Below are 14,209 nucleotides of genomic sequence, written 5' to 3'. Positions count from 1 at the left end.
AAAAAGATCTCAACGCAAAACTGTTTATAGCAGGAGTTTCCATGTGAGGGGAGAGGTCTGCTCAAGGGATCTCCCCAAACTCCCCCCACAGAGGTTCCCGAGGAAGGGGGCCAGGTGTCCACGCCTCGCACTGCCGTAGAGGAGGAAGGCTGGCAGACGACGTCTCCCTCCTGGATCCCGAGCTTGGTCCCACTTCCCTGCTGCAGCCGTTAGTAATAATCGTCCAACTCCTCGCTCTCCACATAGTCCTCGGGCCCCGGGCGCGGCCTGGGCAGGGACAGCCCCGTCATGTTCAGCTGATCTGGAAAGACAGCACAGAAACCAAGGGGTACAGTTCTACCTAATCTCCACCGTACGCCCCCCAGGCCCCTCCGCCTCTCCCTGCCCCTGGGGATGATTAACCCAACCACTCAGTGGCATCAACACCCTGAATCCTAATGGGCCAAATCCATCCCTGGCCTAATCTCGCTGCCATCAGTGACGTTGGACAGGGTTCGATTAGTGCCCAAAGCCAAGCACAATATGGAGCTGCTTCTGCTAACTCACAGCAATGGGTCCAAGCAGCCCAGTGGCTGGAAGAAGGTGCAATGGACAATGATGGAATAACTTGCCCCAGAGGATGGCTCCTTCCTGACCCCTGTCAGCGAGTGGTTGGGGGATGTCCTGAAGCAGGCGGGTTTCAGCCCTTCTTAACAATGATATAACGTATTCACTCTGATCTTGTCTAATGGAACCAACAGCTGTGAGTACGCACATTTCCTGCATGCACGCATGCACCCCCCTCCTCCCGAGCTCTCCTGAGCCCCACATGTCTCCATCCTTCTGCAGTTTGGCCTCAGAGCCCCCTCTTGTCTCTAGGGATCAAGAATGGGTAAGACACTGGGCAAGGTGTTTGTGGCGTCCCCCTCAAGTGGCTGAGCTGCTAGAGGATAACAGCCTACTGTTGCCTCAGAGAATGGAGTTCCTTCTTCAGCTCAGGCAGTAGAGTGCTGCTGCGGTTTTGAAAGTCCCTGCTGACCGCACAAAGGGCGGACCCACAACCAACTCCCCCGCCAGCAACCCTAGCCGAGCTGCATGGAGCTGATCAGCGAGCCCCCAGCGTAGCTCTGCTGGTGATTGGGGAAGGCCAAGCATCCAGAGGAAAGCAGAACCCGGCTCCCTGAAGCGCAGGGGCTGGCCAGGGGGCGTCTCACTTACCCGGCGTCAGCACTGTCAAGCTGGCGAGCGCAGCCACCTCCCCGACCCTGTTCCTGGCGAAGCAGCGGTAGGTGCCCTCGTCCGTCACCCGGACGCCCTGGATCTGCAGCCAGCCGGTCACTTCGTATTTCTGGGGACCGCCCCTGAACTGGGGTCAAAGACCTTCAGCTAGCGTCAGCCGGGAGTACGGCAGAGTGAGAAGCCGGCGGCTGCCGGGGTCCAGCTGTGGGAATCTGCCAGGCCATCCCCAGGACAGCGCTGAGGGAAAGGGTCTCTCTTGGCCAGCCTCCTGGGGCCAACCTCCTCCCCAGCGTAATTCGGAGGCAGCCAGGAATGTGACCCCCAGGGAGAAGGCAGCCCTAGGATACTGACTCCCTCTAGTGGCCTGGTAAAGGTGGTGGCTCTACGCAACTGGACTAACACAACACAGGGCCCTTGGCTGGCAGCCACAGGCAGCAGCAGCTGTGTGGGGCTTTCTGGAGGACGTAAGCGAAGGAAGGGCTCTTTATCGGTAACTGAGCCCAGGCAGGGAGCCATCTTTCCAGGAATAGCTCCCTTGCAACACCCCTATCCAGAGACCCCCATCGCAGCCTGCTGGGAAACGCGACTCTCCGGATCCAAACGGGAATATGCTCATTTCTGTTCAGATGTGAAAATCTGAGGCTTTCTTTTAAAAAAAACCCAAACCCTGCAAACACTTAAAAGAGCCTACGCAAACCCCACCCAGCTGTCTGGTTTTCTGCTGGGGTTTACCCCCTTCCCTTCCATAAACAGAATACACAAAGCCAGAAGAAACCGACCGATCACCGAACGTTTGTGTCATTCCTGCTCTGCCCTGCCTGTAAACCCAGGGCCTCTGAGCCGCCTGCAGGACACTGCGCTGGGGATAAGAGATACCAAACAATGGGAAGGCTGGAATTGCTTTTGATTACCAGTTCCATGACAGTCCAAAGCCATCTATTTCCAGCCAGCATTTTTATCTGATCTGGGAACCACCCTGCACTCCCCTCGCCCACTTCCCATTGTCGTACCATAGCATCCCTTCTTGCATCCCCTGGTGACCCTTCCTCCAGCTTCATCTGACACAGCACCTCCACCCACCTCGTGCTGTCCTATCCCAGCGAGACATGGGAACTGCAGCAGTTTCAGTGCGGCTGTAGCTGACCAGTGAAGCAGACGGCTGTTAGCCTGTAGTTAGTGGCGTAAGGTGACCAGCGTTCCGGTTCCTATCAGATTCTAGCTAGTCCGTCACCAGCTGGGGATGATCGGGCATGCCACATGGGCTCCAGTGCCTTGTACAAAGAAAGGCTTAAGTGATAAGGATCCATCACTTATCTCTGGAGACCCTCCCATGGTCTAACATCTCAATGAGAGCAAGTAATTCCTCCCAGGACTCGATTTTCCTTTGCTTAATTTCCTCCCATGACTCCTACTTCTGCCTCCAGGGCTCACCCTAAACAAGTCTTCTCTCCTCTATTGTTCATGATGCAGAAAGATCACTGCGTTCCACCCCAGAAGTGGCTGCATCTCACTGGTGATTCACAGTTTCTTATTGTCTGGCACATATATACCAGCTTCCTGAGGTCCCATACATAGCAGGTTCCCTGCCCGTGGCAGAGGTGGAAGTTCTGGAGTGTGTGTGCATGGCTGATACAAATAAAGTCAGTGGAACGCACGGAGGACTTCCTGAAGTCCAGGGGTTATTAAAAACTGAGGACAGGTGGTCTAAGTCTCTGCACTGGGTTTCATGAGGTTCAGTTCCCGCCTCTGTCACATACCTTGGCTAAGTCACTGAATCTTTCTGTGCCTCAGTTTCCCATCTGTAACATTACTTCATTTCTCTCACTCTTTGCCTGCTTAGACTGTCAGCTGCTTGGGCAGAGCCTGTCACTGCCCAGAGCCCAGCACAAAGCTGAGCCGGATCTCCGTTACGGCCGCACACCAGAAGGATGGGCCTGTGATTACAGCGCTAACCCGGGAGTGGGTTCGACTCCCTGATCAGCCCCAGGCTCCCTGCAGTGCTTTCGGCAATTTCAATGGGCGTTAGGAGCCTACATGCCTTTGGGGATCTGGCCCTGCCTGGTGAAGTCTCCCAGGGTAGCTGGCCCTTCAAAGGGAGCTGGGCCCAGCCTCACCTGCGATGGCTCAGCTGGCTCTCTGCTGAGACGCAGGTGATTACAGAAGCCAGCCAGGAGCGCATCTGGGGAGAGCTCCAGGAGACAGGCTGGCAGGCCCCGGTGCACAGTGGCCAGCAGCCATGTTCTCTGGAGGGAATCCTGCAGAAGATCCCAGGTGAGGGGAAGGTGACATCGGTGTCGCCAGCTTCATGTGGCTGAAATAAAACTGAAGCCCTGAGGAAACGGGTCTGGGCCAGACATGGCGTGGTGCTGTCTTTCCTTGGCTGGCTGCCTACCCACTGCAACCCGTCTTGTTCTCACCAGAGAGGGCCTTGCCTGCTCGTCATTAACACAACTGAGCTATTAAACTGGACAAGCAAGGAGAGGAAAACGCCAGCGAGCCCAGAATCTGGCCTGCCCCCGGCTCCGCGGCCTTCCAGTGATCTGACGCTTCTCTGGCCAACATGCGTCTCCTTTAAAACAAGCAACTAGCCCCTCAAGGCACTGTCCTCCTTTCTGCACCTGGGCAACTTGTGAGACAGGCTCGTGTGGAATTCATAGCTGACGGGGACAAATCAGAACTTCATTTCCCCTGTGATCCCCAAAGCTGGGCCCTATTTCTTCTCCCTCTAAGGCCCCGCTTTGTGGCTCCCACCTCTACTCCAGGAAAAGACTCGATTTCACCTGCCTGCGACATACATTTGTGGCCCGGTTGTGGGTTTTGGTTTTTTCCCTTGCCTGAGGTGGAAGAAAAGAACATGCTCCAGCCAAGTTCCAGAGATGGGCTAGGTTCAATCGCAGCTCGCTGGCTCGGGGCAGGAGCCACTGGCTGAGGCGCTCTGGTCTTTGCTTTGCTGGAAGATCACGACAGTCCCTTTGGACCTGAACATCTGACAATGAAAGTCAGATAAATCCAAAGAAGAAACGCGGCCCCATTTTTAACAGCGAGGGTGAAGAACCATTGCAACAACCTACCAAGGGGAGTTGTGGATTCACCGTCTCAGATCAAGACTGGCTGCCTGCTGGAAGATGCTTTAATCAAACACAAGAGATTGGGCAGCCAATGGGGTTAGCTGGGTGAAATGCAAGTTTTCTGTGAGGAGAGAGTCTGTTCTGCCTTAATCTATGAAAACCATCCTTTAGACCTGGCAGATGCCCCGGGGATGAGATTGCTCATGATCCCGCTTAGAGCATGTTGTTTTCTCTTCTTCTCAGGCAAGAAGCAGCTGTCTAGTTATGACCCGATCAGGCCACAGCCACTGCTGAGCACAGCGATTTGTGGCAGAGAGCCAGGGTCCCTCCCTCCGGCGGGGAGGGAAACGAAGCTTCCTGTGGGATTGGCCAGCGCCCTAAGCATTCATCAAACGGGAGTTGCTTCAGTTGGAGGCAAAACTTCAGCAGAGGAACCATGTACCAGGCCAACAATCTAGCTCGATGTGCCCCTTAACTCAGCTGTGCCCAGAAACAGGACCGTTTTCAAGCTCTCCCCATAACGACCAAACATCCTGCTGGAGCTGTGCTGCTTTTCCCCTCTCTGGCACTCTCAGTCCATCCCCCCCCTGACTCCGATACCTGGCCTTGGGTTTGACCAGCCTGTGGCCCTTTTAATAACTGGGTTCAACAAAGCTGAGCACCCCCTGCTCTCCTACTGCTGCGCCAGGGGGAACAGCCGGCTGCTCGCCCTCCCCGAGCCCCAGAAGACGTGTCACTGGGGCAGTAAGCGCTGGGCCACCAGTGGAGCCGTGGGGACAGAAAGCATCACGCCCAGGTGATTACATGGCAGTTTGCCCACAGAGGGCACAAAAACGTGGGGGCAAAGAGCCAACCAGCAGCGAGCGACGCGGACCTGAGTTCCTGGAGAAATCTGACAGCTGTGAGGGGGCTGGTGGGAGCAATGGAAGGGATCACCTAGTTTGGGAACCAAGGATGTGGCAGGACAGAGGGTACAACAGCCCATCTGCAGGCAGGAGGTACAGAGATGAGACGCCAAGGAGAGAGGTAGAAAACACCACCCTGCAGCTCAGAGGAGGTTTGCCGTCCCTCCAGCTAGCTGGGGTTTCCTCTGATGACCGGGCGTCCCACCCCAGCCACTGCCTGGAGCTCTGATCCAGCAGCTCACCTGTACGGAGATGTGGGGGTCATCTCCCGGTAGCAAGATCTCTGCGCCGTCCTTCCGCCACTCGATGGATGCCATGGGGTAGGCAAAGACCTCGCAGCCGAAGATCACGTCCTGCCCGGTGATGTTCCACACGTCGTAAGGCGGAGACAAGATCTGGGGCTCTGGGGAAGGAGGCGGGGGAGAGAGAGATGAGATGAGGGACCTGTTAGTTCAGAGAATTGTCCAGCCCCACAGCAGATCGTCCGGGTGGGAGATGCATGGTCTGATCGCAAACTGACAAACACACTTCCGTAGTGCTCCTCAGGGCAGATGGACGTGCCCCAGCCCAGCATCCCACTCAGATGGCAGCCATACCAGGACGGGCAAGTGCCAAGAGCTAGCTGCTCCTGGGCCTATTCCGGTCTCACACCACCAGAGCCATTCCTGATTTGCACTGGAGGTGAATCAGGCCCAGGCCTGATCGCTGCCTCCAACCCACCCCACGGCCGCTGGGAGCCTTCCCCCCTTCATTAGCTCAGCTCATCCCGAGGACCAAACACCAGCCCGCGTCACCTTGGCTGGCCGGCCCGCTTCTATCCCCACCTCAGAGCTCTGCCCATTCTGCATTTCCCCTCGAGTCCTGCCCATGTTCCCTCCATCGGCCCGGAAGGGGGACGGAGCCCTGAAGCGCCTTCGTGAACATCCCTCTTCCGGAGACGGCCGCAGCCCATGGCTTCCATCCCAGGCCAACGCACCACTCCCGGCTTCAGTAGCATTTCATTTGGACCCAGAGGCCGTAACAACCCCGCTCACCTCCCGAGACTGGGCATCAGGGTCTACTCATGACTGTTATCACTACAGGCAAGGGAATCTTTCCTAGCTGCTAGACCAACGGACTGGGAGACCGGACTCCTGGGTTCCACTCCCAGTTCTCCCAGCCCGGCCTTAGGCAAGTCCCAACCTTTCTAGGTGGGGGGATGGGTGCTAATTCACTAGTGAACGACTGTAAAGTGCTTTGAGATCCTCAGCCGAAACGTGCCAGGGGAGCAGGCAATAGTCCAGGGTGGAACACAAGCGGAGCGATTTGAGGAGCAGCCGTTCGTTAGGATGGCAGCTCAGGGGGTGCCACTTTCTCATTAAAGACCTTGTCGGTCTTCCCAGCCTAAGCTCCCGTAACGAGGCTTTCAGCAAAGTCACTGCACTTTCAAAGTCACGCCCTTCACATGCTGACCGCAAGGCCAGGCAGACTCAGTTACCCACCCAACCGTGCTACCCCATTGCAAGCCGTTTAACCCCTGCAATCATCCAGTGCCGGCCCCCCAAGACCGACACTTACCTTAGTCTTCCCTAGCTACGCTACGCTCCCCGCCACATGCTGGCTGGCTTCCTGCTGCACCAACAGACCCAAAGGTTAACGAACCCTGAGTGACCTCTCCCAAAATCAGGAGATTGGCTTCACACGCTCATGAGATTTTGAACCAGGAATCAAGGCTGGGCATTTGTCATTCACCTTCTGCATTTTGAGCCTTTAAGCGTCATGATTTCAGGCTTTTGTCTGCAACCAGGAGGGCTAGAAACTTGCTTTCAAAAAAAAAAGTGCAGATTCTCCCAAAATCCTTTGACTCCAGGAGCTGAGGTTTTAGGTAAGATATCAAACAGCATGACAGCTGGCAATGCTGGAACTTCTCTGACTCTCCTGGATGTAGCAGATGAGCACTTATAATAATCCCTAGCGCTTTTCAGCCTTAGATCTGAAAGTGCTTCCCCAAAGCGGACAGAGAGATGCAGATAGGGGAGTTTGAGAGGGAGTTTGACAGAGGGAGGCTTACGATGGTTAGGAAGACCCGCAACACCGGTGCCAGCACTGCTTGTCTCCTCCACCTGCGCCTGTAGCCAGACAGGGCACCTGAGCATGGATGCTTCTACCCAGATTCTGGTGTGGTTTTGCAAAGACTGTAACTTGCAATTTCCACTTACTGATTTCCAGGCTGGGGGAGGCATCCAATGTGAAAGGTGCCTACTGGTGGAATCTCTCAGGCAGCAGGTGGGAGAGCTACAGGAGGAGGTGGCTAGGTTGAGGAGCATCCGAATCCACGAGCGATTCCTGGACAGTGTCCATGTGGAGAACAGCTGGAGGTACCGCTGGCCACGTTACACAGAGGCTCGACACACCACTGGTGGAAGGAAGAGTGGCTCAGTGGACACTGGCAGCATGGTTACTCTCTGCAGCCGGGCAGTGCTCCGACCCCTAGCCCCGAACCCTACCCATCGTTGGTAACAGTAACCGTTACTGGCTTTCTTGATCGACATGGAAGAAGGAATCACCCCATCACGTAAAGAAATAAGCAAGCCTATCCGAAGGCTGGGACTCGCTACCACAACCAACGGTGCGAATAGAAGATGTAGGTATGTGGTCCGGAGACTCTCTATGCTGAGGGACAGAGGCCCCCATCGTCGCCCTCATTGATCTTCGGGAGGTCTGCGCCAGGGTCCGTATCGAGATGTAAGAGTAGCAATTCGAGTATTATCCAGTCCCTCGTGATACAGCCACATGGCTACCATCCAAATGTGGGCACAATGAATACTGTGCGAAGTGTGACACTGAGCGGTCAGAGTGACTACAGGGCTTCTGGAGACGGTGAGAGGTTATGGAGCTTGCAGGTGGTAATACTCTGTCGATTTCTTCCTGTCAAAGGTAGGAGCCTGAGCAGAGACGATGCATCATGAGGTGAACTTGCCTGGGCAAGAATGGTCGTCGCCGAGGGCCTTTTGGCTTCCTCGACCACGGGATGCATTCCGAGGAAGGACACTGCTAGGAAGATGGTGTTCACCTGTCTCAGGAGGGGAAACACCCATTTGCACACAGGACTGGCTAACCTAGTGAGGAGGGGCTTCTAACTAGTGTCAAACGGGGACAGGTGACAAGCCCACAGGTAAGTGGGGAAGCAGAAAGACCTGCGAGATGGTTGAAAAAGAGGCGAGCGTGGCCTAATAATGGCAGAGAGAAAGGACGGGTCTAGGCAAAACCTGGGCGAGGCAGATCTCAAAAACCAGTACCTTTAGAGCCATATCTACAGCACATGCGAAGTATGGGTACATAAGCAGAAGAACTGGAAGGCTGAATAAATAGAATACAACTGTGACATTGTTGGCATCACATGAGAATGGGGATAAATAACCACCCTGATTGAATGGGATGGGTACAGTGTGCTCAAGGAGAGGCTAGAGCAGGGAAAAAGGGAGGAGCGAGTGTTGCTTATATATTAAAATGTGCACACTTGGCCCCGAAAGTGAATGGACATAGGAGACAGAAGTGTTGGAGAGTATCCCTGTTCAGACTAAAGGAGGTATAAAAACAAGGGATGGAAGTCGTGCTGATGGAGTCTACTACAGCACGCTAACCAAGTGGAATGAGGTGAATAGTCGGCTTTTTTAAACCTAGACATAGACATCCACTCCCAAAGCCCAAGTCTGGTGGTGATGGGGGACTTCAGACTATCCAAACTATGTTGGAAAAGAACACCCGAGGGAGCGGGCACCAGACCTATCCATATAGTGCTGCTGGACTGCTGGCAGACAACTTTTATTCAGAAGGCTGAGAAAAAGCACTAGGGATGGAAGCTGTGGTCTAGGATGAATTGTAACAAATAGGACGGAGAACTTGGTTGAGCAAGAATTTTGAAAGTAGGCAAGGCGACTTGGGTGAACAGTGATCATGAAATCAATGAGAGTGTTGCCATTTAAGGAATGGATATGAAAGAGAGGAAGCAAAGAGAGAGACAGGGATTCAGGAGGTGACTTTGGTAATCCTCGCAGAGAGCTGATAGGTAAGCGGTCCCATAAGAATCAGAGACTGAGGGGAAGAACAACTGAGATATAGTTGAGCAGAGGTTTTTCAAAGGGAACACCTAATATTAGAGGGCCCAAAAGCAAGCACATACCGCTGGGCAGAGGAATAAGCATAGAAAATAGGCACCAGACAGTGGCTTCAATCCTCAATCATCGTGCATCGATCCTAAAAAATAACAAAGGAGTCCGGTTATAAAAATGAAAGACCAGGTCACGATTACAAGGCTGAATATAGGCAAACAACACAGGAATGCGGGGCTAATGAATAGAAAGGCAATAGGTAAACAAAATAGTGGAGCGTCAAATTTAGCTATGGGTAAAGGGAAAAAGATGATTATTTGCATCATAATTAGAAGCAAGAGAAGGACCAAGACAGGGCCAGCCGAGCCGCTCATTTGAGGAGGGCGAGAAACAAGTAAACGAGGAAACTTGGCGGAGAGATGGCTAAGAGATGCTTAAGTGGCACTCTTCTGTTTCGGTCTTCACTGAGAAGTCTGAAGGAATGTCTAACATAGTGGAAATGCCTCTATGGGTAAGGAGGGAGGTTTAGAAGAATAAATAGGTAAAAAAAAAGCATAGTTAAAAATCCCTTAAAAAGTCTGAGGATGTCTGCAAGTCACCAGGGCTGATGGAGCAATGCATCCTGAGAATACTCAAGGAGTAATGTAGAGCAATGGTATCTGTATCTCTAGCTAAATAGCTTTGAAGTCCAATGGGAGACGGACGAGATGGCCAGGAGACGGGAAAAGGGCAATATAGTAGTGGACCATCTATAAGAAAACGAAATAAAAGCACCGCAGGATAGACTACAGCCAGTTCATGGTTCACTCTCTAGTGCACGGAATAATGGATGGCGAGAGATTAAGGACGAATAAATTCTGCAAACATCTTGGTAGTGGGATAAGCCGTGAACTAGGGAAATAGCAGCATGGATTGTAAATGAACAAATCAATTCTAAACCCAATCTGATAGCTTCTTGATACGGAATACAAGAGTCCTTGTAGGATAAGGGAGAGACGCGAAGTCGGATATTGGGTATAAGACATCAGCTCTACATGTAGAAAGCGCATTTGATAGCTGTCGCACATGATATGTATTTGTAAGAACTAGGCAAAGTAACATTTCAAATGGGCGCTACTTATAAGGTGGGTGCATAACTGGCTGGAGGTATGCGCGTTCAGAGAGTAGTTATTAATTGGCTCCAATCCTGCTGGAAAAGATGATAACAAGTGGGGTTCCGCGAGGAGGTGCTGGTTCTCGGGCGACCAGGCTCTGTGTTAGATAGCTGTCATCAATGACTTAGATGTAATGCATGGAAAGTACGGCTTATTAAGTTTGCAGAATGAACACTGACGGGAGAGGACTAGGCAACGGCTTGGGAGGCACAGGTCATAATTCCATAATGATCTTGGCGGACATTATAGCGGTAGAATGGTCGGTGGAGTAAACGGGCCTGGATGAAGTGTGTAATAAAGTCGCAAATGCCAAGTCCACTTCGGAAGAACAATCAGTTTCACCAACTCAGAATGGAGAGGACCTGGTCAGGGAAGGAAACAGCAGAAAGGATGATACGGGTTACTAAGTTGACCACAAGCTAATTATGAGTCCAACGGGTGTATGCTGTTGCAAAAAAATAGCAGCAATGTTGGATTCTGGGATGCAATCAACACGTGCGACTGACGGTGAGCAAGAGTCGACAAAGAATGCATTCCGCCCGACTCTGCGCTGATTTACGGCCTCAGTTGGAGTATTGTGTCCAGTTCTTGTCTGGGCACCGCATTTCAATGAATAGGATATGGCAAACATGAGATGGTCCGAAGAAGCACCGCAAGCAAGAGGCATGATTACCGTATCAGATGGGTCAGCTCTCGTGTTAAAGTGCGGATCTGTAACAAGCGAGGCAAGTAAGTCCTGTGCACCTTATAGCAAACAGACGCTTTAATGGAGCAGATAGCATAGACGTTTGTGATGCGAATACCCACTTCATTCAGATGCATTCACTCAGAAGTGACAAAGTCTTGAGAACCATGAACCCTACGAAGGAAGGCTCTGAAAGAATTGTTTGTTTAGTTTGTGAAAAGATGAGAAGACTGCGAGAGGGGATGTCGGATAGCAAGTTTCATGCTAATTATAAACAAGGGTTGTCATATCGGCAGGAGGGGAAAACTTTGTTCTGTCGAGCCTGCCTAACTAGAAACAAGAGAAGGCAATGGCTTAAGCAGCAGCAAAGGGAGAGTTAGGTTGCACATTAAGGAGAAAGTTCCCTAACGTCGCTTGTGCGAGGGTGGTTTTATTAAACCCACGTGGAATAATGCCAGGGACAGTTGTGGAATGCCCATCTCCTGGAGGAGTAGCGATAAGTATAAGGTGTAGATAAATGTCTATCAGGGATGGTCTAGACAGTATTTGGTCTTGCCATGAGAGCAGGGGACTGGACTCGATGACCTCTCGAGGTCCCTTCCAGTCCTAGAGTCTATGAATCTATGAATTATCCCCATTGTACAGCTGGGGAAACTGAGGCATTGAGAGAGCACCTGGTAAACCAATGGAAGAAGCAAGAGATGACCCCAGGTCTCCTAAGTCCCAGTCCCCTGTCCACTAGGCTACACTCCTACCCAGGCACAGGGAGGTAAATCAGGGATGTTCTAGGGTTACTTAGTCCCACCTCAGTGCAGAGACTTGACTAGACGGCCTCTCAAAGTCTCTTCTAGTCTGACATTTCTGCGATTCTGTGTGCACGGACCTTTCCAAGCACATCTGAAAGCTGCTCCCACCCTACATATAACACAGGATAACAGTCGCAGTAGCCTGTGGGCGGCCTTTCTGGCTACAGCGCTGATAGGGGGAAAAACGTGGTGAAAAACGTCACCAAAAAGAACTGCTCTTGTCCTGTGTTTTCCACCCTAACCAGAAGCTCAACTGATCACCAGACCTGAGGGGTTGAGGCCCCGGGGAAGAAGCGTCCTGCCCTCCGACAGCTCGTCTGAGATCATGGCAGGGGGTCTCCGAGACCGCAACACCTTTGTTTAATGTGGGCGGCACCTTTCCAGTCCTGAGGGCTCCGCCCACTCATGGAGACAGCCGCTGTTTCGGGCATGGTCTTGCTGCAAGAGACGGTGCTTTGGTTCTTTCTCACTCTTGGTTTGCTGAATCTCCAGCACTAGTCAGACTGAGACTGAAAATGCAGAGTCTGAGCAGAAAATACAGCTGCAAATTTCAGCCTTGGCTTTTGACTCCTACCAATATGTTAGGGTCGGGGGGGAGGGGTTTCAAGGCTATGACCAGCTGATCCATAACACCAGCACACTTGCTACCATCCTCGCCTGGCCTGGTAGTACGAGTTCTCCAGGGAAATGAGATCATCAAACCACCAACAGCTCCTGCCAGGAAATGGGGAAGAGATGCCCACGGGTGCTTTTTTGGTGTGTTTGTTTTTAAAATTGTCTGGCCAATTTGAGAGGCAGAATAACATCCCAGCAGCAGCCCCGGCAGCCTGGGGCTTCTCAGTCACTTCTCCCTCCAGCGAAGGGCACCATTATTCCAAAGCCATAAGGTTTGGAAAGCGAGCTCATTAAACCCCAGCCTGGCCCCCTAGCCCCACGCGGGATCCTGCTGACCACAGAGGAAAGGGCTGTCATAAACAGATAGCTAAGGGTTAATGTTTCTTTTAGCTGTAAAGGGTTAACAAAGAGAACCAAACACCTGACCAGAGGACCAATCAGGAAACCGGATATTTTAAAGGCTCAGGGAGGGAATGTTTGGGTCTGTGTCTTTTGTCTGGCTCTCAGCTATGAGAGGGATCTTTTCTATCTTCAAGCTTCCAATCTTCAGTTTCAAAGTTGTACGTACAAAGATAGAAAAACAATAGGCTGTTAGTGTTTTTTTCTTCTTCTTCTTGCTACTCTTTTACATGTAAATGAAACTAGAAAAACCAGTTTATTTGCATATGTGTGTCTGCTGGGTACTTGATTCCCAATCGGAATTCTATTGCTTAACAAAAGACCCTTTTTCACCTGTAATGGCTCCTTGCTAAAAATGCAAGCCAAACTGAGCAAACCCTTAATGGTTCCTTGCATAAAATGCAAGCCAAACTGAGCAAACCCTTAATGGTTCCTTGCATAAAATGCAAGCCAAACTGAGCAAACCCTTAATGGTTCCTTGCATAAAATGCAAGCCAAACTGAGCAAACCCTTAATGGTTCCTTGCATAAAATGCAAGCCAAACTGAGCAAACCCTTAATGGTTCCTTGCATAAAATGCAAGCCAAACTGAGCAAACCCTTAATGGTTCCTTGCATAAAATGCAAGCCAAACTGAGCAAACCCTTAATGGTTCCTTGCATAAAATGCAAGCCAAACTGAGCAGGAGAGAAACAGAAAAAAAAATTTCTCTCTGGCTCCTTTTGAAACCAAACCCTTTCTCTCTGCCTAAAAGCCCTAGCAGAGAAAAGAAAAATAATATTCCTACTGGCTTCTGGATTCTTATCCCTACCGCTTGCCACTCATATCATAAGCATAAATCCCAATTCTGAACCTTAGCGTCCAAAATGTGGGTGCCTAGCATAAATCCTCCAAGCTTAATTACCAGCTTGGATCTGATAGCGCTGCCACCCTGGCAAGAATTACAGTGCCTGTCTCACTCTGGTCTCCCCAAAACCTTCCCTGGGAGACCCCAAGAACCCAAATCCCTTGGATTCTTAAAACAAGGAGAGATAAACCATTCCCCCCTCCTTTTACCCCTCCCAGGCTTTTCCCGCCCTGGGTACACTAGGAGATTACCGTACTTAAACACCTTGATTTTCAAAACAGAGAGGACAATTTACCTTCCCCCCCTCCATCTTCCCCTGAGGCTGCACAGATTCACCCTCCGTAAATCTAACACAAAGAGAATTTCCCTTCCCTTCGTTCCTTAGCCTACCCAGAGAAAACTCAAACAGGTCTTAAAAAGAAA

At 51.6% G+C, this 14,209-nt stretch overlaps 1 protein-coding gene across 1 annotated transcript in view; it reads right to left on the bottom strand.

Annotated features, from left to right (window-relative positions):
* Positions 1-21: 21 nt before the first annotated feature.
* The window catches only part of KAZALD1 (Kazal type serine peptidase inhibitor domain 1), a 17,235-nt gene continuing 3,047 nt past the window's right edge, over positions 22-14,209 (bottom strand). The window contains exons 2-4 of the mRNA XM_032795695.2: positions 5,434-5,594; positions 1,198-1,345; positions 22-301 (exon numbers count right to left, since the gene is read on the bottom strand). Of these exons, the coding sequence (XP_032651586.1) occupies positions 210-301; positions 1,198-1,345; positions 5,434-5,594 (401 nt within the window). The 3' untranslated portion in view covers positions 22-209. The remainder of the gene's footprint in view (positions 302-1,197; positions 1,346-5,433; positions 5,595-14,209) is intronic.

The sequence above is a fragment of the Chelonoidis abingdonii genome, chromosome 16, assembly GCF_003597395.2.
Source record: "Chelonoidis abingdonii isolate Lonesome George chromosome 16, CheloAbing_2.0, whole genome shotgun sequence".
Lineage (NCBI taxonomy): Eukaryota > Metazoa > Chordata > Testudines > Testudinidae > Chelonoidis > Chelonoidis abingdonii.
This window is presented reverse-complemented; position numbering and strand designations above follow the sequence as displayed.